Raw genomic sequence first — 27,541 nt, forward strand, 5'->3', positions numbered from 1 at the left:
CCTTGCTATACAGCAGAAAATTGACAGAACACTGTAAACCGGCTATAATGGAAAAAATAAAAATAATTATTAAAAAAATAAAAAAAGAAAGTTTATATGCATAACAGTTGAACCCATGTAGCAGTTCTTTTGCATAGCATCACTTAGACAGTTTTTTCCAGGTAGGAGATCAATACATTCATCTCTGAATGAACTGAATGACTCTAAAGAAGAGATTTCTGTATACTGATATCTAAAAATCCTCTAATGCAAGTTACTTCTCAACCCCATCACCCCAAAGGAAGCCATAATATCAACATTTCACCTCATGCTCACAAAACTTCTAAGCAGCATTATATTGTTTTATTTCTAAAAACAAATAGGTGGGCAAAGATAATTATAATAATTTACCTAACGCATAGACACAGTGCTAAGTGATACATGTGTTACTGCATTTAATTCTCATAACAGTCCTATGAGGTACGTACTAGAAATATCATCTCCATTTTCTGGTTGTGAAAACTGAAGCACACATTAAGATACTTGCTCAGGAGTTCCCTAGTGGCTTAGCAGTTAATGTTTCCATGCAGTCAACACTGTGGCTTGAGTTTGATCCCAGGCCCAGAAATTTTGCATGCTGTGGGTGTGGCCAAAAAAAAAAAAAAAGGAAAAAAAAATATACCCAAGCCCACATAGTTTGCATATGACTAAGCCAAGATTTTTAAGCTAAGATTTGCGTTCTGACAGACAAACATGGAACATAGATTTGGAAATTATATGAAAAAACCTTCAGCTTATAATATAGCCACTGTTGGGAAGAATAGAGAATAAGATCCTCAAGGATTTATTTTAAAGTGTTTACTTAGAATTGGTATAATGATAATTTTCCTAAAGAGATAATTTCCAATATAAACCTAGCAGATATAGTTCCCGGTCTATACTTATGATGGAGCATGGTAATGTGAGGAAAAAAAGAAGGTATACATGTCTGTGTAACTGGGTCACCTTGCTGTTCAGTAGAAAATTGACAGAACACTGTAAACCAGCTGTAATGGAAAAAATAAAAATCACTATTAAAATAAATAAATAAAAAATAAGTAAACCTAACAGAGTTTATAGAGAGGAGAGGCAAAATTTGCTGAATACTTTTGGCTGGTAATCTGATTTCTCTTCAGATCAGAGCACTGACTCCCAGTCTTTGATCTCTGCATGTCAGAAGATACACCAAAACAATGTGAATCTTTTAAAATTGTTTTCACTATTTCAGAAAGCCTAATGAAATTACATATTTACCTTTACTAAGGCTGTTTAGATTAAATAAAACATCCAGGTTTTGTTTTTGCTTAAATATCAACCCCTTATTTTATCACTAGGTGGTGTGTCCATTTATTTAGCTTTTTCTAGAGTTCCTATTGGAAATTTACACTCCTATTAGAAATATGAGTGCTCCCTATCCTAACCTCTGTTTGGTATTGTTAGTTTTTTAAATTTAGCCATTCTAGCAGCTGTGTCTTTTCTCATTTGTGATTTCTTTTTACTTTATTGACAGTGTCTGATGAGGAGGCATTGTTCATTTTAACTAGTTCATCTGTCTTCTCCTTTGTGGTTATTCTTTTTTCTGTCCAATTTAAGACATTTTTGCCTACGTCGAGTTTGTGAGTTATTTCTCCGTGTTAACTTTTATAAGTTTTATTATTCTTTGAGAGTCATATCTATTATTTATTAGGAATTGATTTTTAGAAATCCTATGAGCTTTGTGTTAGTTTTCATTTCTCCATCTTGATATTCAGTTGAACCAGCACAATTTATGGAAAAGATCATTCTTTTTCTACTATTCTACAAAGCAACTTTAAAAACATACATGTGGCCCTATCTTGTACTCTGTTCTGTTTCATTGAACCATGCATTTATCCTTGTGCCAAAACAATACTATCTTCATTATTGCAATTATCTTGATATCTGATGGCATGCCTCTTCCCATCTCTTAAAGATTCTCTTGATGTTTTCCTATATTAGTTTTATAATTAGCTTGTCAATTTCTAAAAAAAAATCTGGGATTTTTTTGAAATTGCATGGAATCTATATAAAAATATTGAGAGATTGACATATTTTCAATATTTACCCCGTGAGCATGGTTTATCTCCTAAATATTTAGGTCTTCTTTATTGTTTTCCCAGCTTTGTTATGGTATGATTGAAAAAGAAAAATAGTATATATTTAGGTTATAAAACATGATTTTTTAAGGTGTTCATGTGATGATTTAATATACATGTACATAAATATTTAAAGTAATGTTCCATAGTGTTCTCTGAAGAGCTCTTATACATTTTTCATCAGTTTTATTTCTGGTTTTTTTTTTGTTTTTGTTTGGTTGGTCTTTGTTTTTGTTTTTTTGCTTTTTAGGGCCTTGCCCACGGCATGTGAAAGTTCCCCAGGCTAGGGGGTTGAATCAGAGCTACAGCCGCTGGCCTACACCACAGCCACGGCAACATGGGATCCAAGCTGCGTCTGCAACCTTCACCACAGCTCGTGGTGGTGCTAGATCCTTAACCCACTGAGTGAGGCCAGGGATCAAACCTGCATCCTCGTGGATACTGGTCGGATTCATTTCTGCTGAGCCGTGATGGGAACTCCCTATTCCTAAATATTTTGTATTGTTGATATTATTATAAATGGTATCATTTAAAGTAATTTATGTCTTTTTTTGCTGCCATATCTGGAAACAATTTAAAAAATTTTGGCCTCAAATCCAATGATCTTACTATGTTGCCTTTTTAATTCTAATAATTTATCTGTATATTCCATTGGGTTTTCTACATGATAGTATCAGTTTTATTTCTTCCTTTTCATTTCTTATATTTTTCATTTATTTTTCTTGCCTATTGCACTGGCCAGGACTTCCTTTAAATTGTTGAAGAGCAGTGTGTTAGTGGCATCCTTATTTAGTTTCTAGTCTCAAAAAGAAAGCTTTCATTACTTAACGTACAATTAAGTATAATGATTGCAATTAAGTATAATAATTATTTTTAAATTTATAATTGAAGTGTAATGTATATATAGGAATGTATGCATATAATATTTTTATAGCTCAATGAATTCTCATAAACTGAGTTGTGTTATAAGCGCTCTGATCAAGAAATCAGGAGTTCCCGTCATGGCTTAGTGGTTAACGAACCTGACTGGATTCAGTGAGAATGTGGGTTTGATCTCTGGCCCTGCTCAGTGGGTCAGGGATCTGGTGTTGCTGTGAGCTGTGGTGTAGGTCGAAGACATGGCTTGGATTTGGTGTTGCTGTGGCATAGGCTGGCATCTGCAGCTCTGATTCGACCCCTAGCCTGGGAACTTTCATATGCCATGGGTGTGGCCCTAAAAAGACAAAAAAAAAAAAAAAAGAAATCAGCCCTCCTGAAGCTCTTCCTTACCGATTTCCATTGACTATTACTACTCTCCTAACTTCTAAATTCTAAATTCTTTTTTAAAAAATAGAAACTCTTTTATTAGTCTAAGGCAGTTCCAGTTTGTTGGTAGTTTGCTAAAGTATCTTTTATTTAAAAAATCATGAATTGGTGTGGAATATTATAGAATGCTTCTCCTGCATCTTTTGAGATCATCATATAATTTTTCTCCTTCATTCTGTTCCTGTGATAAACTATATTGCATTACTAGAATAGACACAGCTTGGTCATCCTTTTATATTGTAGGATTTGATTTCCTGATATTTTGTTTAGGACTTTTGCTCTCATGTTCATGATAGGATTTACCTTTAATTTTGATGTCATGTAATGTCTTTGTGAGGTTTTGGTATTAATGTTCCTGGTATCAGAAGACACATTTGGAAGTGCCTGCGGTTTTTTGTTCTTCGGAAAAATAGGTGTAATGTTGATGTTATTTCTCTTAAGAATTTGGAAGAACTGAAAAATGAGTACGAAAAATTGTGTATAGGATGGATTAGAATGGGAAGGAGATGGAGGTAGGGAGTGCCACTGGGTTTGCGTTCTCATTCTGATGTGAGTTGATGACGGCTTTGATGGCTAGGTTGGTGGTATAGGAATGAAAAAGAAATAATAGCAACATTAACATCATGTGGGTTCACATAGCATTTTCCAGCTTAAACATTGCTTTCATTTGCTTGTTTGTTTGTTTTTTTTCTTTTTTAGCTGCCTTCCTGGGCCAGGGATCAGATCTGAGCCACAATTGCATCCTACACTGCGGCTGCCACAACACCAGATCCTTAACCTATTGTGCTGGGCCAGGGATTGAACCTGTGTCCCCGTGCTTCCAAGATACTGCAGATCTCATTGGGCCACAGTGGGAACTCCACATTGCTTTAATTTAATCTTTATAGTGAGTAGAAGATGTAGAAGGAAAGGATGAGTTGAAGATACTGTAAGGTTATGCATTTAAGTTGCTGAGAGATTACTGTGCCACTGACATAGGATGTCAAGTTATTTCTTTTTCTTTTTTTCTTGTTTAACAAGGATTACCAAAAATTTATGTTATCTTCTTCCTTGAACCACCTTTCAGTGAAAGAAGAAATGTAAAAATAAAACTAACTGGAAGTCAAGGAGAATGACCTAAGGAGACCATAATTCCCTTATCCGTAAAATGATAGGCTTAGATTAGATTATCTGTACATTTTTCAGATTTCTAAACTTCCACAGGCCAAAATACAAATTCAGATCTTCTTATGGCAATTTTTTTCACAGAAGAGACCTTAGGGGAACAAGTATCATACGTTTAACAATTAACTTTTTGATAAAATAATCTTAACATAATGCTTTTTTTTTTTTTTTTTTTTTTTTTTTAGGGCTGTTCCTGTGGCATATGGAAATTCCCAGGCTAGGGGTCCAATTGGAGCTTCAACTACCGCCCTACAACACAGCCACGGTCCCGCCGTGTCTACGACCTACGCTGCAGCTCATGGCAATGCCGGATCCTTTAACCCACTGAGCAGGTTGAACTCTCGTCCTCATGGATGCTAGTTGGGTTCATTACCACTGAGCTACAACGGGAACTCCAATAATACTACATTTTTGAGAATAGTTATTGGAATAAGGAGCACTGATATTGACGATGCTCAGAAAATAGTTAACAGTTAAACCAGAATATGAGCCACTTAAATTACTTAACTGTTTAGAATAGCAGATGCACAAATAAATGCAGCTAACCTTAATACAAGAAAATTGATTAATGGGGAAATGTGGCAGGGAACACTGGGAATAGTTCTGATAAATTCTATTAAAAATGAGGAATTGTAGGTAGGCAAAACAAAAAACAAAAAACAAACTTAAGTTCTATATGTTTGATAAAAGTATACCAGGTACTTCTGGAATAGAGCCATAAAAACTATTCTAGTGCAGGATAACTTCATTTAAAGTATTTGTATTTTTAGTTAGGAAGACCAGGCACAAAGTTAGGCAAAAAGGCTTCAATTCCACTTCAGGAGTTTCTAGGTTGCCAGCCATAGAAATCACCTCTAGCGGAGGAAGCAGAAAAGGAATGTATTCGGATGTTTCTGGGTGGCTTCTAGAAGGGGCTGGAGACCAGGCTGGGAGCAGGATTAGGTGTCTAAACAGCGGGGTCTTCTCATTAGCCTTTTCAGAGCTCCAATTCTGGAATTTTATCTTTCCATTCTTAAGCTATTCTACTTCAAATCTAAATTTTGGAGAGAGTCTCATTGGCATAGCTGGATTATTGCTCATCCCTGTTTAGGAGAAAGCTAGGATATGTTGATTTATAGTCACAGCAAGAATGCGTACAATAGGGAAGAGAGAGTTCACTGAAAGGAAATGAGGTGCTATTGTTGAAAGAAGGAAGAGATGGATTCTAGGCAGCCAGATCCTCATGCATGTTTATTATGTGGTCCAAGTTGAGGGGCAGGTCTAAGTAAAAGAACTTCTAATTTAGATTTAAATAAAGGGCAAAGTAATACTTCTTTTTTTTTTTGGTTGGATTCGGAGGTAGTTCATGCTTATTTTTTCCAGCTTCTATTGAGTCAGTAGATGAGTTCATAAGTCTACTTTATGTCAAACCTTTTCCCCGCTATTTACTTTTTTCCAGAGATACAGTTACATGTAAATAAATTTCCAAAAACTATGACTTTAGGGAGTTCCTTTTGTGGCTCAGCGGTAATGAACCTGACTAGTATCTATGAGGATGTGGATTCCATCCCTGGCCCCACTCAGTGGTTTAAGGATCTGGCATTGCTGTGAGCTGTGGTGTAGGTTGCAGATGTGGCTCGGATCCCGAGTTGCTGGTGGCTGTCATGTAGGCTGGGAGCTGCAGCTCTAATTCAACCCCTAGCCTAGGAACTTCCATGTGCTGCGGGTGTGTCCCTAAAAGGAAAAAAACAAAACAAACAAAAACTGTGACTTGAGTTTTCACTTGGATTCTAAGCATTCATAGTTTCTCAGATTTCCCAGCTGCTCTTTTTTAATCTTTCCAGTGTATCTTAGAACTTACTGCTTCTGGAATTAAGATGAAAACTGTCAGACTTCTTCAAACACCATATAGATAACTCATTTTTTGAGGTCATTTTTCATATACAGACTTGAATTAAAGGCTGTTATGAAGTCATGATCCCAAACTATAAAGGATGTTAAAATATTACTGGAGTAGATTAGAAACATAGCACTAGTTAGCTCAGTTTTTCATAATGTGACAAGATTTAAATTTGTCCCTTTTCACTAAGTAAGATAGTATCTTGGAGTAGAAAAACTATTACAATTGGGACGTACCCTTCCCTCATGAAGTAAGTTTTGCAGTTAATTAAATAATATAGATTTAAAGGGGACACTAAATTATTTGCCTATGATACCCATATACCTATGGGTATATAGCTCTGTCAGTTTCTCAAGCTGTCCAACAGCTCATTAACACTGATGCTTCTTGCCTGAAATTGTCTGGGGCCACAGTGTGATGGTGTGGGAGAGTGGAAATACCACTGGGCAAAGAGTTAAAGAGGCACAAACTTTGGCTCAGCTGTGGACTTTGCTTTAGTTGTCTCTGCAAATTCTAAATTTGGAGAAAAGGAATAGAAGAAAGCTGCAGTTGCTGTCTGGTGGCTCAGCATCTAGGCAGATTGGCGCTAACCCACTAGCATACTCTATACCTTCTCTGTTGGGAAGTTGATGGTATCTAAACATGGAGACTTTCCTATATGCAAGACACTATATATCAGGATTTAAAAATATATCACTTAAATGTCCTGGCTACTCTCCAAGGTAGATGATATTATTCTCATTTCACAGGTTAGTGAGATGTCTTACAGATTAAAAACATGTCCAAAGTCACCTAGTAATTGCAAAATCTAAATTCAGATCCTAGTCTTATGTAACTCCAAGAGAAGCTTAGAATCTCTGTAAAATCTGCTGTTCATTTGTGTATCCATCCTACTGTCTTTCTCAGTATCTATCACAGAGTAAGCTAGGAGGAAATATTAGTGGAGGAAAGAAAGAAGGCACAGGTACAAAAATTCGCTTAATATTATTTAGTCCAGGAGTTCCCACTGTGGTGCAGTGGGAAATGAATCTGACTAGAAACCATGAGGTTGTAGGTTTGATCCCTGGTCTTGCTCAGTGGGTTAAGGATCCGGCGTTGCTGTGAGCTGTGGTGTAGGTCACAGACATGGCTCATATCTGGTGTTGCTGTGGCTCTGGTGTAGGCCGGCAGCAGCAGCTCCTGTAAGACCCCTGAGCCTGGGAACCTCCATATGCCACAGGTGCAGCCCTAGAAAAGACAAAATATATAATATATATATATATATATATATATATATATATATATTTAGTCCAGTGGTTTGAACATAGAGTATGTGAAAGATATTGTATGATATCATTTTGAAAGTTAGGTTGAGTTGGGATCATGAAACCCTTTGATAATTAAGTTTAAGGATTTTAAATATTTTCAATAGTCACTGTGAAGCTCCTGAAGATTTTTGAGCATTGGAGTGGCAGGATCATAGTTGTGCTATAGGAATATTAGTTTTGTAGTAGTGCATAGAATGAATTGGAAGAGGTTAAGAGGTTAAAGGTAAGGAGACCAGAGTTCCCCTTGTGGCTCAGCAGTAATGAACAAGACTAGTATCCATGAGGACGAGGGTTCGATCCCTGGTCTCACTCAGTGGCTTAAGGATCTGGTGTTGCTGTCAGCTGTGGTATAGGTCGCAAATTCAGCTTGGTGCCTATGCTTATGTAGCTGTGGTGTAGGCCAGCAGCTGAAGCTCCAATGCGCCCCTTTGCCTGGGAACTTCCATATTGCCACAGGTGTGAACCTAAAGAGCAAAAAAAAAAAAAAAAAAAAAAAAGGTAAGGAGACCAGGTATATGTTTGCAATGAATAGAGAAAGCTTGAGAATCCAAACTTTGGGAGAGATTAGAGTGGAATTAAGAAAGGGGATATACTTTTGATAAACATTTTGTTATTAGACTAAGTTAGCAGTATCTTAATAGGATGGCAGGGAAAGAGTGAGACTTAATGATCACTGAAATTTAAAGCATAAAAGATTAGAAGAATGATAACATGCCAACTACAGGGAAAAAGTTAAGGAGTGGAAGTGTTTTTCCCAGGTTTGGGGAAAATGAGTTTGATTTACAGGCATGTGGAGTTAGAGGTGCCAAGTAGATCATTGGCAGGGCCTGGAAATGCATGATTAGGCTTTGGAGAAAGGTCAGGGAATTGATGCAGAAATTTAAGAGGCACCCAGGTAGAAAACCAGCAAAAGGAACAAAAAAAAATCACTATCTAGAGATCAGCCTGTATATGAATGAATAGTATAGCCCACGTGGAACTTAGTGTTAAGTGTTAGTTCCTAACAAGGAATTGCTTCTCAGTTCCTCATGACAGCTGCATCTAGGGATGGAGAATTCTATACCATACTGTTCTTTCCATCTGGTCTAGGAATACTGGGTGAGCTCTCTGGAGACATTTGTTAAGGATTGGTAACTAAATTCAAAGGATTATCCTGTTTTTCCCCCTCCTTGTCAGCTTCTCCACCTTTATATTGTCTTTCTTTCAGTTCCCTTCTATTCTACTAGATTCTGTATTCTCACACTTAACTTCTTCAGTACAAGTTTTTGGTGGTATGGTATAAGAGAAAAATAGAATGGATTGCAGCATTTGGATGTTGAGTGGGAAGATGAAAGCTGTGCTTGAGAATAATTTGTTATTCTATATTAAAGATCCTAGCATTTCCCTACAGCTTGAATTGTACTTTGTATCATTGGTAACTGAATAGCATTCATAGTATTTCGTTGTATTTAGCAAGACATATGAACAGGCTGGATTAGTAAGCATCATAGAAAACATGAGACAATTTTTAGGACATATTTACCTCAGCAGAATAATAACACCTTTGATCAGGTGACTTTTAGAAAAAAATAAAAATATTTAATAGTATAGGAGCTGGGTTCTTTAGCTGTCTTAAGTCTACCTTTGTGCTTTTTAAAATTGTTTATATTATGAGGCACTGGGATTGTGGGATGGAAATCCTATAAAATTGCATTGTGATGATCATTGTACAACTATAAATGTAATAAATGCATTGAGTAATAAAAAAATTTAAAAAATTGTTTATATTATGTAAATAACATAGATGCCCTTCTTTAAATGTTGCCTTAGAAAAAAATTCAGTGCTGATTTTGACTATTGCAGAACCTTTCATATTTTTCCACTCTGAAACTTGCTTTGTGCTTTTTTTTTTAAATAATCCTTTTACAGAGACAATCCTGAAATGCTTTGTTTCCTTTTTTATGCATAAGAGCATGCTCATTGGAAGCATATTGTATGTGAAGATTGTCACTTGTTCAATTTTTGTGTACTGATGGTGAGCAGAAAATCTTTTTAACCTCCTTCTTTGTAAAAATGATTTATACAACACCACTTAAGAAATTCAGTGTTAACAGTAAAATTACTTCTCGAGCTATTACAATGAAGAATAAGAAAAACCTACTATGTTAAAAATGAATAATGCATTTATTTTAATCTTTGGCTCCACTCCTCTACCAGCTTCTTATTTGGCTACTAAAAGGGATGCAGTAAAATTCCCCAAAAGTGTTAATTCTTTTTCTGGAGCTAGTCCAGTAGCATGTCAAAAGAATTTTGAAAAGAACATTTGCTTATGTGTAACAGCTTTGGAATATGTAATAGGATACATTAGTATGCTTTTAAAAGGAGTATGGGTAGCTCATGAAGAACATAAAAGAAGTGTGTGAACCACTTTATTGTTGTTCATGATTAAACCAAAATTGTTTGCGTGTGAACAGATTTAATTGTTTACAAAATCTGCATAACACTATCAACAGAATGGGTGATAGGGGAGGGAGACAAACGCTGCTTTTAGTTTGATTATGATTTGTAGATGTTCTTCTAATAAGCAGCCTTGCTTAAATAAAATCTGAAAGAAAAAAAAAGTGATGAAGACAACTGAGTACCTATAGACAACTAAAAATAATTCCATTGATTCTGTGTTTTTAATTGTAGGTTGATCTGGATCAGGAGGGTAACAAGATCCTTTAGAAAATGAATAAAGTGTCTATAGATTCTTTAGGAGGGTAAGTGACAGGGTAACTAGATATATCTGGGTTTTTTGGATTATGTAACATTCAGACCTCCTAGGAAAGCAGTACCACAAGGAACCACATGTCAAATTGCCAAAGTAAGGATTTATTTTGTGTCAAAATGTGTTATTTCTTAAAACACCATTCATAAGATTTGTATAAAGTATATTATGCACATGAATGTATTTATATTTATTTTATTTGCAAGAGTGATTCACTCTTAGCAGCCAACAGGGCCATGAATATACACTTAAATTTTTTTTTTATTGCAGTGTGGTTGATTACAACAATATTAATATTAGTTTTAGGTATACAACATAGTCAAATGATATTTTATAGATTATACTCCATTTAAAGTTATTATAGATCAATGGCAGTATTTCCCTGTGCTGTACAATATATCTTTATTGCTTATTTGTTTTATATGTAGTAGTTTGTGTCTCTTAAACACCCCCCCCCCGCACCCACTTACCCTTATCTTGTTGCTCCCCACTTCCCTTTCCTCACTGGTAACCACTAGTTTGTTCTCTATATCAGTGAGTCTTTCTCTTCTGTTATATACATTCATTTGTTTTGTTTTAGATATATAAGTGATAAAATAGAATATTTGTCTTTCTCTCACTATTTCACTGAACACAATACCCTTTACATCTGTCCACATTATTGCATATGGCAAAATTTCATTCTTTTCTATGGCTAAGTAATATTCCATTATATGTATATGCTTCATCTCCTTTATCCAGTCATCTATTGATGGACACTTGGGTTGCTTCTATATCTTGGCTATCATAAATAATGCTACTGTGAACATTGGGGTGCATGTGTCTGTTTGAATTAGTGTTTTCTTTTTGCTTATTGGGGCTGCTCCTGTGGCATATGGAAGTTCCCAGGCTAGGGGTTGAATCAGAGCTAGAGGTGCCAGCCTATGCCACAGCCACAGCAACTCAAGATCCAAGCCATGTCTGTACCTACACCACAGCTCACAGCAATACCGGATCCTTAACTCACTGAGTGAGAATAGGGATTGAACCCACATCCCCATGGATATTAGTTGGATTCACTTCCACTGTGCCACAGCAGGAAATCCCAGTGTTTTCATTTTCTTTGGCTATATACTCAGCAGTGGAATTGCTGGCTCATACGGTAGTTCTACTTTCAGTTTTTTGAGGGAGCTCCATACTGTTTTCCATAGTGGCTGCACCAATTTATAACCCTAACAACAGTGTACTAGGGTTCCCTTTTCCCCACATCTTTGCCAACATTTGTTACCTATATAGACTTTTTGGGTGAAGCCTTTTGACAAGTATGAGGTGATATATCTCATTATGATTTTGATTTGCATTTCTCTGATGACAAGCGATATTGAGGATTTCTTAATGTGACTGTTGTCTATCTGTGTCTTCTTTGGAAAAATGACTATTTGGTCATCTGCCCAATTAATGGTTTTTTTTTTTCTTTCTTTTTACCTTTTCTTGAGCTGGTCCCACGGCATATGGAGATTCCCGGGCTAGGGGTCAAATCGGAGCTGTAGCCACCGGTCTATGCCAGAGCCACAGCAACGCAGGATCCAAGCCGCATCTGCGACCTACACCACAGGTCCCAGCAATGCCAGATCCTTAACCCACTGAGCAAGGGCAGGGATCGAACCCTCAACCTCATGGTTCCTAGTTGGATTCGTTAACCACTGTGCCATGACGGGAACTCCCTGTTTTTTTTTTTTTGTTTTTTTTTTGATGCTGAGTTATATGAGCTCTTTATATGTTTTGAATAAAACCCCTTATTGGTTATATCATTTGCAAATATTTTCTTCCATTCTGTAGGTTATTCATTTTGTTTATGGTTTCCTTTGCTGTGCAGAAGCTTTTAAGTTTACTTAAGTCTTATTATTTTTACTTTTTCTTTTGCCTCAGGAGAGAGACGCCCCATATTGCTAAGATTTATGTCAAAGAGTGTTCTGCCTTTCTCTTATAGGAATTTTATGATTTCAAGTCTTACATTTAGGTCTTAGTTGATTTAGGGTTTATTTTCATATGTTGTGTGATAAAAAGTACTAATTCAATTTTTTATAAGTAGCTGTCATTTTCCCAGCACCACTATTGAAGAGACTCTCCTTTTGCTATCATATATTCTTGTTTCCTTTGTTGTAGATCAGTTGATCAAAAGTTCATGAGTTTATTTCTAAGGTCTTTGTTCTCTTCCATTGATCCATGTGTCTGTTTTTGTGCCCGTACCACACTGTTATTATTTTGTTTTTTTCAATTTTTTTAGTTAATATAGAATATTGTGTTAGTTTCAGGTGTACAGCAAAGTGATTCAGTTATACATATTTATCTATTCTTTTTCAGATTCTTTTCCCATATAGGTTATTACAGAATATTGAGTAGAATTCCCTGTGCTATACAGCAGGTTCTTGTTGTTTGTCTATTTCTTATATAGTAGTGTGTATATGTTAATCCCCAAATCCTAATTTATCCCTCCCTACCACATTTCCCCTTTGGTAACCATAAGTTTGTTTTCAAAATCCATGACTCTATTTCTATTTTATAAATAAATTCATTTGTACAATTTTTAAAAAATTAGATTACACATATAAGTGATATCATATGATATTTGTCTTTCTCTGTCTGACTTACATCACTTAGTATGATAATCTCTCGGTCCTTCCATATAGCTAGTACCATGCTGTTTGGATTATTGTAGCATTGTAGCATAGTCTGAAGTCAGGGAGCATGATACCTCCAGCTTTGCTCTTTGGCAATTTGGAAATTAAATTTTAGGATTTAATTAATTAATTAATTAATTTTTAAATTTATTATTTTTTTTTTGTCTTTTTGCTATTTCTTTGGGCCGCTCCCGCGGCATATGGAGGTTCCCAGGCTAGGGGTCCAATCAGAGCTGTAGCCGCCAGCCTATGCCAGAGCCACAGCAACGTGGGATCCGAGCCACCTTTGCAACCTACACCACAGCTCACGGCAACGCTGGATTGTTAACCCACTGAGCAAGGGCAGGGACCGAACCCACAACCTCATGGTTCCTAGTCGGATTCGTTAACCACTGCGCCACGATGGGAACTCCTAGGATTTAATTTAAATTAAAGAAAATTAATTTTGTGACTCCATGTAAATGTTAGGATTATTTTTTCTAGTTCTGTGAAAAAGTTTGTGAGTATTTTGATAGGGATTGCATTTAATCTGTAGATTTCTTTGGGTAGTATTTTAATAATATTCTTCAATATAAGAGCATGGTATATCTTTCTGTTTCTTTGAATATATTCAATTTCATCAGTGTTTTATAGTTTTTAGAGTATAGTTTTTTCACCTCCTTGGTTAAGTTTATTCCTAGATATTTTATTCTTTTTAAAGTGATTTTAAATGGGATTGTTTTCTTCCTATCCTCTTTCTAATAATTCATTGTTAGTGTATAAGAAAGCAGCAGTTCTTTCTGTATATTAATCTTGAATCCTGAAGCCATTCTGAATTCATTTATTAGTTCTAATAGCTTTTTGCTGGAGACTTCAGAGTTTTCTATGTATATAATATCGCATCATCTACAAATAGTGACAATTTTACTTCTTCCCTTCCAGTTTGGATGCCTTTTATTTTTCTTGCCTGATTACTGTGATTAGGACTTTAAATACTATGTTAAATAGAAGTGGCAAGAGTGGGCGTCTCTGTCTTGTTCCTGAATTTAGTGGAAAGTCTTTCAGCTTTTAATGATTGAGCATGATATTAACTGTGGGTTTGTCATAGTGGCATTTGTTATGTTGAAATATGTTTCCTCTGTATCAGCTTTAATCAGAGTTTTTATTATGAATGGATGTTGAATTTTGTCAAATGCTTTTTCTGCATCTTTTGAGATGATCTGTGATTTTTATCCTTCCTTTTGTTAATATGGAATATAATATTATATGTAATATTATATCTTTGATTGGTTTGTGACTATTGAACCCATTCTTGCATCTCTGGAATAAATCTCCCTTGATCATGGGGTGGATCCTTTTTATATATTGTTGAATTCATTTGGCTAATATTTTGTTGCTAATATTTTATTTCTGTATTTGTCAGTAATATTGGCCTTTAATTTTCCAATTTTATAGTGTCTGTGTTTTTTTTTTTTTTTTGTATCGGGGTATTGGTGATTTCACTGAATGAATTTGGGCATGTTTCATCCTTTTCACATTTTAGGAATAGTTTGAGAAGAATAGTTCATGGTGGAACCAACAGGAGGGCTGTGGGAAGCCTGGGCTCTGCTCCTGAGGAGGGCTTACATGCTTGTTTACTCCCCAAAAAGGCTTGAGGGGTAAATTGAAACTGCACAGGTGTCTGGCTCATTTACCCCAGTCTCCCTGCCTTGCACCCCATCTTGAGCCAAGTGACTGTTATGGCCCTGCTTACTTCACAGAGCTGGGCAGGATGAGGGCACGAGGGGCAGAGGATGCTTAGATCTAAAGTGGTGTCATAGCAGGGCAGGGGCAGCCATTTCTGGTGCTTACACAGGTAGAGCATCAGAAACAGTCTGGGTCTTTGACTGTGACCTGAACATGTTATGGCTAGGATTTTTCTCAAATTATTTTCAATTTTTCTGCCATAGAAGACCAAGGCAACATTGTAGTTTTCTGTATTTTGGTGATTTACAAGGTTTCAAATGGTCAGGGTGAAAAACCCAGTTTAGTTCCATATAGAAGTAGTTTCTGGAGGTGGAAAATATGGAGGTGTAGAGAGTGACTATTCAGTCAGAATATTTGGTCATTGTCATGTCCTGGAGAACTAAAACTTAGAGTGAAAATATAGATGTCTTCCATCAGTGCAGATTTTTTTTTTTTTTGGAAAGTCAAACAAAAAGGAACAAGAAAGGGGGAGCATATTTAACTTCTCTTATACACTTTCATTTTCATTGTGCTTATTTTTGGATTTTTTCTCAGATTTTTAAATTTCTTTTAGTTGTGGGGAACTTGAACTAGTGTTTATATCTCTGACTGATTTAGAGTATATTCAACTACCTGAAAAGAACTTTCCCATATGTCTTTGTCAAAAGCAAATAAAGCTATTAATTTGAAGCTTGTCATTAATATAGTCTTCACAGAAAAAGAGCGATCAAGTAAATTTAATGTATTCATACAAAATTAACTCTGTCCCTCAAGTGTCTTAAAACAATTGGAATATTTCTTCTTGGATTGTAAAATGCTTCTAGCTATTTTCTTTATGGATAAAAAAGAAGACAAAAATAGGTATTTTATATTTATAAAAATTAGAATTATTGATATGTTTTGTGTATTGGAAATTTGAGTTAGATGGTAGAGAATCTTTTATTTTGAAGTTTTACATGTTAAAATAAAGGCTACAGAAAAAGAATAGAATTTTCAAGCTTCTTGGACGTGTTAGAGACAAGAAAGAGTTTTAAAGGCAAATAACTCAGAGATAGTGATGGACATTTAAAACATAAACCTGTGATTTAGAATACAATTAAAATAAATATTTCAGGGAGTTCCTGTTGGGGCTCAGCGGTTAACGAACCAGACTGGCATCCATGAGGACACGGGTTCAATCCCTGACCTTGCTCAGGTGTTGCCTGAGCTGTGGTGTAGGTCACAGACGCAGCTCAGATCCTGTGTTGCTGTGGCTATGGTGTAGGCTAGCGGCTACAGCTACGATTTGACCCCTAGCCAGGGAACCTCCATATGCTGCAGGTGCAGCCCTAAAAGATGAAAAAAAAAAAGGCAAGGAAAAATATACAGAAAGAAAAATGAGAGAAAAAAGGCATATGTGGTATATCTGGGGATCGAATGTTTTAGTCATAGGTGTTCTAGAAAGGAAAAATAAGTAGATAGAGAAAACAGTAATAAAAACAAAATAAAGTAACATTTCCTGGAGTTTAAGACAAATTTGAATCTTTCATTGAAAGTGCAAAGAAAGTGCTATTGACCTAAACAGTAGTTTTTTTCTCCAGCAAAATGGGCTTATTTGGGATCAACAAAGTACTGACTTTTGGGGTTTGCAACCATGGTGAGCCACTCACACAAGTCCCATACAGCAAGGAGAGGAGGGGGAAAGGAATTGGGAGTGCTGTAGTAAACAAAGAGTCCATTGGAGGAATTGAAATTTTCAGATAGTAGTGGCTTAACATTGGCTGAGTTGTGCAGTCTCTCATTGGCTGAGTTTGCCAGGCAAGAAGAGGAAGTGTTTCTTCTTCCTGTTGGGCTCTGTGATCATCACAGAGCATGTGAGCTCCCCCTTCTGGCCTCTTATCTGTCTTTAATTGAGGTTTCTATTTATTAATTTTTACAGTGCTAACCAAAACTATTGAGGGAAAAAAACCCTGTCCTTAGATATATCCCAGTGGAATTTCTGAATCCTGTAGACGAAGAAACCATTTTAGAGGATTTTTAGACTAAAAAGCAGGCATTGTCCAAAAAGGAGAGAGAGTCAAGTCAATTTGACATGACCTTCTTGTCTATAAGATAGTGGAGCAGAGTTAGTGTATTCAGAGTTCCACAGGAAAAAAATTGATAGTATTATATGCATTCAATTTATAGTTGTGTGACTTAAATTTTTAGGGTACTGTGATATTGTGACTTATAATAAAAATATGCTTATTATTTCTTATTATGTCTCATAATAAGACATATATTTTATTTTGGTCCTGTTTCTGTCAGAGTTCCTAAAACCCTAGGAATTTCATAAGAGATAAGAGCAGTAAAGATGTCTTTTGTTATGCTAACAAAGTGACTTTTGGACTGCACCTAAGGACAGGGGCTGGTTGCCAGGAGATTCAACCAAGTTATTAGAAGGTTGGAATTTTCAGTCCCACCTCTGTGACCTTAGAGATGGGGGAAGGGCTGGGAGGAACCAATCATCAGTGGTCAATGATTTAATTGGTTATGCTTCATTATAAACTCCCCCAAAAGACTGGGATTAGAGTTTCCAGGTTGGTGAATACATGGAGATTGGGGTGGTGCACTTGGAGAGCACATTGAAAGTTCTGTGCTCTTATGCCATACCTTGCACCATGCATTTGGCTGTTCCTGAGCTACATCCATTTATAATAAACCAGTGATCTAGTAAGTAAAATGAGTTCTGAGTTCGTTGAGCCATTCTAGCAAATTAATCAAAGCAAAGCTGGGGGTTGTAGGACCCTTTAATTTATAGCCAGTTGATCAGAAGTGTAGGTAACAACCTGGTTTCGTGATTGGCCTCCTTAGTTGGAGGGGTCATTGGAATCTCCAGTTTGTAGTAAGTTGGTTAGAAACACAAATAAAAACTTGGGTTTGGGATTGGCATCTGAAGTGGAGGCCAGTCTTGTAGGACAGAGTCCTTTACCTGTGGAATATGATGCTATCTCTGTATAGATAGTATCAGAGTTGGGTTGAATTGAATTGAATTCTCAGACATCCAGCTGGTGTTCAAGAATTGTTTGGTGTTGTGTAGGAAGCCCTCCTCCACCCCCCAGGGTCCCACACACATTGGAATTGGGTCCAGTAACTCAAAAAAGAGGTGCTGTTCTTGGGTGGCTGTAGAGTGAGAGCCTTCGACCCTAACCACTAGACCTCAAGGGCCAGCAGGCTTGATGTGGGTCCCCAGTACTTGTCCCTTTGGAGAAAAAATTGAGCAAGGAGACTGAGAATAGTAAGGCAAATAAAGTGTTTTATTAAGAGAGAAATACATGCAGGAGTTCCTGTGTGGGATCCATGGCATCTGTGGAGTGCTAGGATGAAGATTCAATCTCTGGCCCAGCACAGTGGATTAAGGATCTGGTGTTGGCGCAGCTGTGGTGTAGGTTGCAACTGTGGCTCAGGTCTGATCCCTGGCCTGGGAACTTCCATATTCTACTAGGTAGCCAAAAAAAGAAAAAGAAAAACAAAATACAGGTGGGCTCCATTAGTGGGGTGGGGTGATCAGGCAGAGAGACAGAGACAGAGGCAGATAGACAGAAAAGGAAAGAGAGAGAGGGAGACTGATGCATGCTTTGTGGTAGCTTAAGTCACTTGTATGGGAACAGCCCTTCCAGACTTCCTCTGGCCAATCACCTTGATTTGTATGGCCTTAAGTCCATGTTTGGCCTGACTCAGGGCCCTCCCCTGTGTGCTTGCACATATTTTAGCCAAGATGGATTCTAGTGCAGAGGTTTTTAGGAAGTTGACAGGATCTATTATGATTGGGCACCTGCACCCACCTTCTCTGACCCCTGAGGAATCTTTCTGCACATATGTAGTTCAGGTAGTCTCCCTGACCTCAAGAATGAGAAGCATGTGGTCTCTTTATCTTTTATCCAAGCAGGATGCAGCTTCTCCTTTCTCCTGCCATAATTTTTATCTTGAAGTATCTGTCGACATGGGACAGATTCCAGTTGCTCAGCTTGGGACCTATCTATCTCCTGCCTCGGTACCAAGACATTTCAGACTTAATTCTTAGAGGAAGTTCTCTGGCCAAATGAAGTTGACTCAGAATCAATATCTCAAGTAAAGGAAAGATTAATTAACATAATTGAAATGATTGAAAATTCTTATGTCATTAGGTATAAAACTTAGAAAATTGTATTTTTCCAGTTTCTATTACCACTTTGTTCTCTAGAAATTCTCTTTCCTGGTGAATGAATAGCACACTCTTGAATGTCATCTAAAATCTAATTCTATGAATTCTTACTTTCTGTTATTAAAATAATCACATTCCAGCTATCAGGACTTATTTATGCTCATTTTGTTTAACTAAACTCACAAACATTGTGAAATACAATGAATTTTCAGTCATTCCATCTATGTGGCCAGAATCCAGATCAAGAAATAGAGTATTATGAACATTGCAGAAACTCCAGTTGTGCTGTGTTGTAGTTACTATTCCCTCTAAGGGTAATTATTGTCTTGACTTCTAATGCAGTAGATTAGCTTTCCTCATTTTGAACTTATTTGGATGGAACATACCATATGATTCTTCTATATATGACTTTTTTTTTTTTTGCTCAATTTTATATTTGTTAAACTCATTCATTTGTGGAGTATAATGATAATTTCTTCCCTTATATTGCTGGGTTGTATTCTTCTTTGTGAATATATTACAGTTTATTCTTGCTACATTTAATGGACAGTTTTTGTTTATATGAATAGTGCAGTTAATCCTTGTGGTAAATGTAGAGAAGAATTCTTTTTTTTCGTTTTGGCTGCACCTGTGGGATGTGGAAGTTCCCAGGCCGGGGATGCGGTGATAGTACGGGTCTGGTAATTCTTGTCTTGGCTAGAGGCCTTGAGTTCAATCTTCTTAAAGGGGCTTGAAGCCCAACATTAACCTCTTACTATTTCAGTGTTCCAGCCAATGCAGTTGTAAGGAAAAAAAAAAAAACAACCCAGGATACAGCCAGTTGATTAGCAGTGTAATTCCTTCTACAACCTTAATTCCCACTTGCCACGCAGTGTAGCATATTCTCTGATTCCACCGGTTAGGAAGTAGACGTCTTTGGGATACCATTATTCTGCCTTGGAAATATTGTTACCTAAGAAAAGAACACGAGGATAAAAACAATTGCCACCAAAATTTAGTGTTTGCATAGCAATGACGATTAATCTACCTTGTCTGTTAGTTTATCTTTGGGAATTATATTCGGGTGGAGAAGAGAAGTTGAGGACTGGAAAGATTGTTTGACACTTTTAGCCCTAATTACAAAGTTGAAACTGGGTTGAAAGGACTGCTCTAGTTTTACCCTCATGTTTTCTTAACTATGGTTCTCTTCATGGTTATATGTCCTTCTAATATTCTAAAATGCTATATAATATATATTTAGTAGAGAGATTATAAGTTGTATGAATATAACTCAAGGAGTTATTTCTGCTCTCAGTTCACCAGTTCTGGTTTGCTGTGTGAATACTTTGGTTGCATCAATCAATTCAAGGTGTATATTATTCGTTAGAAAATATTTGGTTAGTATAAGTTTGGCTCTGGTGTGGCCTAATGTGCTCACTTACATAAAATTACACATTTACATTCTCATATGTGACTATATACTGGGCCTATTACGTATTTTACCTTGCTCAAAAAGGTAAAAAATTGTTAAAGATATTTTCTGTGACTCAGTCAAATAGACATTTATTTACTATAAAACCAATGTTTTCAGTTATTTTTAGAAATCACTTTAAATGATCAGAATTTATCTTGTTTCTCTCTCTTCTTGAAAATAATTATATGACTGCCCTGTGTTATGCAACAGAGTAGCCACTGTCCACATGAGGATATCAAGCACTCGGAATATGGTTAGTCCTAATGGCAGTGGGCGGTAAGAATAAAATAAACACTGATTTTTAAAACAGTGCAAAAAAGAACATAAAATATTTGACTACATGTTGAAATTATGATGTTTATGTAGACTAGGTTAAATGAAATATGTTAAAACTAATTGTACCTCTTTTTATTAATGTGGCTACTAGAAAACTTAGATATACATATATGGCTCACCTTATTCTAGACTCTTTGAACCCATACGGGACAGTTCTAGCTCATGATAATAAAATTACATCATCATTATAGAGATGAGAACCTAACTTACAGTACTCAACAGCATGTGGATGTGTCCAGGTCATCCAAAGATGGAGGCAAACTATTAAGGTACATGTTGAAAAGAAGATGATTTTGTTTATTGCTTGAAATTATCTGATATGTCAGGAGACCATGCCTGTATACTCTGAGCCTGCTTGAGACATTCATGTACATTCTGTGTGTTTCCACACCTGGAGCCTTGGAGTGATCTCAAGTGTTAAGGGTCAGATAAGAATCAAGAAAAGCTGAAAGGTTTTATGTTGTTCCTGAAGGATTTGTTCTGTGGGTTGGTAGAGGATACAGTGGTGCTCATTTTGTGGAGTAGCTGTGTTTAAATCTTGTTTGCTATACATGTGAATATTGGCCCAAGAAACTCAGAATAACAGTTTATTAATAATCTAAAATATGTGAGAGCTTAGGGAGTAAAATATTCTCACTAATGAATGTCCAGGTTGGAAAATTCTGTGGAAAACCTATTTTGTTTATATTTCTTCTAAACCATACTAATCCAATTTGTTGTATTAGTACAAATAGTATAACAAGGGAAATAAATCTTTGGTAAATGAGGATCTCATATCATCTCAGAGCATTAACTCTGGGCAAGAATTTTCACAGAATTTAAATATAGACAAGCACATGTAGGAGATGGAATTGAGTATATATTAGACTAAGACCGAAGATCCATAAATTTTATTTTTGGGAAATAAATATGTATTAAGTATTTACAACTTTTCCAAGACATTCCTTAAAGGTATTTAGAAATTTCTGCATTTTATAAAACAGCCTTAAGTTAATCAAGATTTTAATATAGGCCCTCTTTTTGCATTTGAGGATGATCATTGAGAAACAAGAGGAGTGCAGTGCAAAAAGTTGAGATTTGAAACATCAGTCTTTTTTCTTTTTTAAGGGCTGCACCCATGTGGAAGTTCCTGGGTTAGGGGTTGAATTGGACCTGTGGCTGCTGGCCTACACCTCAGCCATGGCAATACCAGATCTGAGCCTTGTCTGTAATCTATACTACATACAGCACATGGCGATGCTGGATCCTTAACCCACTGAGCAAGGCCAGGGATCGAACCCACATGCTCATGGATACTATTCAGGTTCTTAACCCACAACAGGAACTTCTAGCTCTTTTTTTTTTTTTTTTAAGTTTTTAGTTGGAAGGTCTTGGTCTGGCTTATTTATAATCTTTCGAATGTGTGTGGATGTTCTGTGGATATGTGGATATGTGCCTAAGGCAGTCGAATATATTTATATGTATGCTAAGTTTCTATTCTGAACTTCTTTGTTTAAAAAAAGATGTATTCACATTCATTCTGTTTAGGAAAGGAGTCAAGCATTGGAGATTTTTCCCCCTGTTCTTATTATAATTAATTCATTTTTTGATCATGGGAAACTCAAATGATATAGGTAAATGAAACCTATAGACCTTGAATCTTATTTTAGTTGTAAATATCAGTATCTTCCCCTAATACGTATTTATAAGGTCTAATGAAATGCAGGAAACTTGAAAATAATTTGAGTTATTATACACTGTTTGCTCATTTCTTTTCCATCCTTTGCCGGAGGTATTCCTGAGCAACATAGTGTTCTAGTCAATTTTAAGGGAAACGACTTTCCCCCAAAGACACCACTGCCCTTACATCTCTCTAATGGAGGTATCTCAAGGTCCATTTCACTCCTGGAAACCTCAGTCATTCTTTTGCTCTTATCTTATCCATACGGATACCATCTCCCATTGGTTTTATTTTAGACGTATCTACTTGAATTCCTCCCTCTTCTCTACCTCTGTATCTCCACTAATTCACATTTCTTTGTTTCTTCCCTTGGTTGTCAAAACGGCTAACCTGACTCCATGCAACCAGTTTGTTCACTCTTCACCATCCAACTGTCACAGGAGCTCTCATTCTACAACACTGACCCAATCCAGAAACATGCTTAGTATCTTTCTGATAACCATCTGGGTCCAAGTTGCTTACAGAATAAAGGCTAAGTTTCTTGGCATTTCATAAGACTCTTCACAATCTGAGACAAATCTATCTTTTCTTTGCTCCCCTCATATTTTATTTTATTTTATTTTTTAATTTTCCTTATATGTGATACTTCTATGTATTTCTATTGTGGGCTCACATTTATGCATGTGTGTGCATAGGAAAAATTTGAAAGCAGATATAGCAAAATTTAAACAGTGACTTGGATTTCCCGTCATGGCTCAGTGGCTAACAAATCCGACTAGGAACCATGGGGATGTGGGTTTGATCCCTGGCCTTGCTCAGTGGGTTAAGGATCCAGCGTTGCCGTGAGCTGTGGTGTAGGTTGCAAATACGGCTTGGATCTGTATCTGTATCTTCATTTAATGTGTTTTCAAAGTGAGAGCATATAGATCAAACTTATTTGTTTTAATAGTTGTATAATATTCCATGATGTAGATAAATCCTAATTAATTTTTCCCTTATTAATGAGCATTCATGAAATTTCTCCTTTTTATAATTAAATTATACAGTAGATATTTTTGTGCCTGTAGGCTTCATATTAATACTTTTATTTTATAGACATTTCGAGGAATTTGCAGAAAAAATTGTGAAATGAAGCAATAGTGCACCACCAATATAAACAATACTTTTTAAAAAATGTGATTCTAATGCTAGAATAGAAAAAGTGGTGAATACAAGAGAACTCCTAGAAACAGACCAGCAGTATACCTTCAAGATATTGTGGCTTCAGTTCCAGACAACTACAGTAAAGGAATATCACAACAAAGGGAGTCACATGCAATTTTGTTTCCCAGTGCATAGAGAAGTGATGTTTACATTATCTTGTAGTCTAAGTGTATGTTACCATTATGTTGAAAAAACAATGTATATACCTTAATTTAAAAATACATTATTTTTAATGTAAAAATACATCTGAGCCTTTAGTAAGTTATAATCTTTTTGCTGGTGGAAGGTCTTGCCTTTATGTGGATGGCTCCCAACTGATTTGGATGGTGGTTGCTGAAGGTTGGGGTGGCTATGGCAATTTCTTAAAATAACACAACAGTGAAGTTTGTCCCATCAATTAACTTTTTCTTCCATGAACATCTTCTTTGTAGCAGGGGGTGTTGTTTCATAGCATTTCAACCACAGTAGAACTTCTTTCAAGATAGGGATCGATCTTCTGAAACCCTGTTGCTGCTTTATCAACTAAGTTTATGTGATATTATAAATTTTTTTGCTGTCATTTCAACATTCTTTCCAGCACCTTCACCAGGAGTAGATTCTAGCTCAAGAAACCACTTTCTTTTTCATTCCATAAGAAGACTCCTCATCTGTTCAAGGTCTGTCATGAGATTTCAGTAACTCCGTCACATCTTTAGGCTCCACTTCTAATTCTAGTTCTCTTGCGCTTTCCACCACACCCGCAATTACTTCCCCCACTGAAGTCTTGAGCCCCTCAAAGAAACTGTGAGAGTTGGAATCAACTTCTTCCAAATTCCTGTTAGTGTTGATATTTTGACCTCCTTCCTTGAATCACAGATGTTCTTAATGGCATTCAGAAGGGCGAATCCTTTTCTGAAGGTTTTTTTTTTAAATTTTATTTTATTGAAGTATAGTTGATTTACAATGTTGTATTAGTTTCAGGTGTATAGCAAGGTGAATCAGTTATACATATAAATATAGCCGTTCTTTTTTTCCCCCATATTGGTTATTTCAAACTATTTTGTAGATTTTCCTGTTCTATACAGTAGCTTCTTGTAATCATGTATATATATATGTATATATGTATCTCCTTTTTTTTTTTTTTTTTGTATTTTTACGGCCACACCTGCGGCATATGGAGGTTCCCAGGCTAGGAGTCAAATTGGACCTGTAGCTGCCAGCCTAAGCCACAGCCACAGCAATGTGGGATCCGAGTCACGTCTGCAACCTACGTCAAAGCTCATGGCAACGCTGGATCCTTAACCCACTGAGTAAGGGGTCAAGCCCACATCCTCATGGATATTAGTCGAGTTTATTACCACTGAGCAACACTGGGAACTCCCTGTAATCATCTGTTTTATACAGTAGTGTGTGTATGTTATTTCTACCCTCTCAATTCTTCCCTCCCCTCAAAGTTTTCACCTATGGTAACCATAAGGTTGGTTTTGAAATATGCGAGTTTGTTTCTATTTTATGAATAAATTATTTTGTATTAAAAAAATTAGAGTCAACATTTAAGTGATATATATTTGTCTTTGTCTGACTTACTTCAGTCAGTATGATAATCTCTACGTCCATTCATGTTGCTGCAAATGGCATTGTTTCATTCTTTTTTATGGCTGAATAATATTCCATTGTATATATGTACCACATCTTAATCCATTCCCCTGTTGATGTACATTTAAGTTGTTTCCATGTCTTGGCTATTGTGAATAGGGCTGCAATGAACATAGGGGTGCACATATCTTTTTAAATTACGGTTTTCTCCAGATAGATGCTCAGGCGTGGGATTGCTGGTAGTTTTATTTTTAGTTTTTTAAGGAACCTCCATACTGTTTTCCATAATGGTTGCACCAATTTGCATTCCTGCCAACAGTGTAGGAGGGTTCCCTCTTCTCTACACCCTGTCCAGCATTTATTGTTTGTGGACTTTTTGATAATGGCCCTTCTAAGTGGTGTGAGGTGTTACTTCATTGTAGTATTGACTTACATTTCTTTAATGATTAGTGATATTGAGCATATTTTCATGTGCTTTTTTGCCATCTGTTGTCTTTGGAACTCTCGTCTATTTAGATCCTCTGCCCATTTTTTAATTGGGTTTTTTGTTTTATTGATATAAAGGTACATGAGATGTTTGTATATTTTGGAGATTAATCCCATTTTGTCCTGAAGGTTTTTAATTGGCTGTCCAGATCCATCAGAGGAGTCATTATCTGTGGAAGCTATAACCTTACAAAATACACCTCTTAAATAATAAGACTTGAAAGTTGAAACTACTCCTTGATCTGTGGGCTGCAGAGTGGATGTTATTGTTAGCAAATGTGAAAACAACATTATTCTCCTTGTACCTCTCCATCAGAGCTCTTGGTGATGAGGTGACTTGTCATTGAGCAGTAATATTTGGAAAGGAATCTTTTTTTCTGAGCAGTAGGTTGCTACAGTGGGCTTAAAATATTTAGTAAACCATGACAGATGTGCTGTCATCCAGGCTCTCTTGTTCCACTTATAGAACATAGGCAGAGTAGATTTAGCATAATTCTGAAGGGCCCAGGGGTTTTGGCAACGTTTCATGAGCATTGGTTTCAATTTAAAGTCACCAGTTCCATTAGCTCCTAACAACAGAGTCAGCCTGTCCTTTGAAGCTTTGAAACCAGACGTTGACTTCTCTTTCTAGCTCTGAAAGTCCTAGATGGCGTCATTTTCTAATGTAAGACTGTTTTGTCTATATTGAAAATCTGGTGTTTAGTGTAGTCACCTTCATTAATTATTTTAGTTAGATCTTCTGGATAGCTTGCTGTAGCTTCTATACTAGCACTTGCTATTTTATCTTGCTTTTGTGTTATAGAGATAGCTTCTTTCCGTAATCCTCATGAACCAACCTCTGCTGGCTTCAGACTTTTCTTCTGAAGCTGTCTCACCTCTTTCTGAACCTTCATAGAGTTGGCGAGAGTTAGGGCCTTGTTCTGGATTAGACTTTGGCTTAAGGGAATGTTGTAGCTGGTTTGATCTTCTGTCTAGACCACTAAAACTCTTCAGATCAGCAATAAGACTGTTGCACCTTCTTATCATTTGTGTATTCACTGGAGTGACACTTTTATCTAATTTCCTTCAAGAACTTTGCCTCTGCATTCCCAAGTTGGCTAACTGTTTGGCACGGGAGGGCTAGCTTTCAACCTATCTTAGCTTTTTTTTTTTTTTTTTTTAAATTCTAGTCAGCTTCTGACATGTTTTCCTCACTGGCTTAATTTTTTTCTAGCTTTTGATTTAAAGTGAGAGATGTGTGACTCTTCCTTTCACTTGAACACTTAGAGGTCATTGTAGGGTTATTAAGTTCACTGTCATATGTGGGCATGTTTCATGGCGCTCTAAACCAGTTACAATAGTAACATCAAATATCACTGTTCATAGACCACCATAACAAATATAGTAATAATGAAAAAATTTGAAATATTGTAAGAATTACCAAAATGTGATGCAGAGACATGAAGCGATCAAAAGCTATTGGAAAACAATGAATATTTGTTCAACAGAGTTGCCACAGACCTTCAATTAAAAGAACAAACACCAAAAACAGTATCTGTGAAGCATAGTAAATTGGAGTCTAATAAAGTGAGTTGGCCTGTAGAAGAATTTAGTTTAAGATAAAGTTGACACTTGAAAGTAGTAGGAAGAGGAAAAATGAATCACTGAAAAGTCCTGAAAAAATGTTTTAATTATTGAGTGGGGGAAGAAAGTTCAATTCCTTACCTCATACCATTTAATACTCCTGCCCTCAACTGGGCCTGTGGCCTCTAGTCCAGAGACAATGT

The 27,541-nt window shown here is 36.4% G+C and overlaps 1 protein-coding gene across 14 annotated transcripts in view; it reads left to right on the forward strand.

The window, feature by feature from the left end:
- Positions 1-27,541, forward strand: part of ANKS1B (ankyrin repeat and sterile alpha motif domain containing 1B) — a 1,068,238-nt gene that overhangs the window by 124,854 nt on the left and 915,843 nt on the right. The window contains exon 1 of one of the 14 annotated variants that reach the window (XM_021093005.1): positions 10,059-10,528. The exons of the other annotated variants lie outside the window; for them this stretch is intronic. Coding sequence (XP_020948664.1) covers positions 10,497-10,528 — 32 coding nt within the window. The 5' untranslated portion in view covers positions 10,059-10,496. Of the gene's footprint in view, positions 1-10,058; positions 10,529-27,541 lie in introns of those variants that run through there. 14 annotated transcript variants of the gene reach the window in all.

The sequence above is a fragment of the Sus scrofa genome, chromosome 5 (assembly GCF_000003025.6).
Source record: "Sus scrofa isolate TJ Tabasco breed Duroc chromosome 5, Sscrofa11.1, whole genome shotgun sequence".
Taxonomy (NCBI): domain Eukaryota; kingdom Metazoa; phylum Chordata; class Mammalia; order Artiodactyla; family Suidae; genus Sus; species Sus scrofa.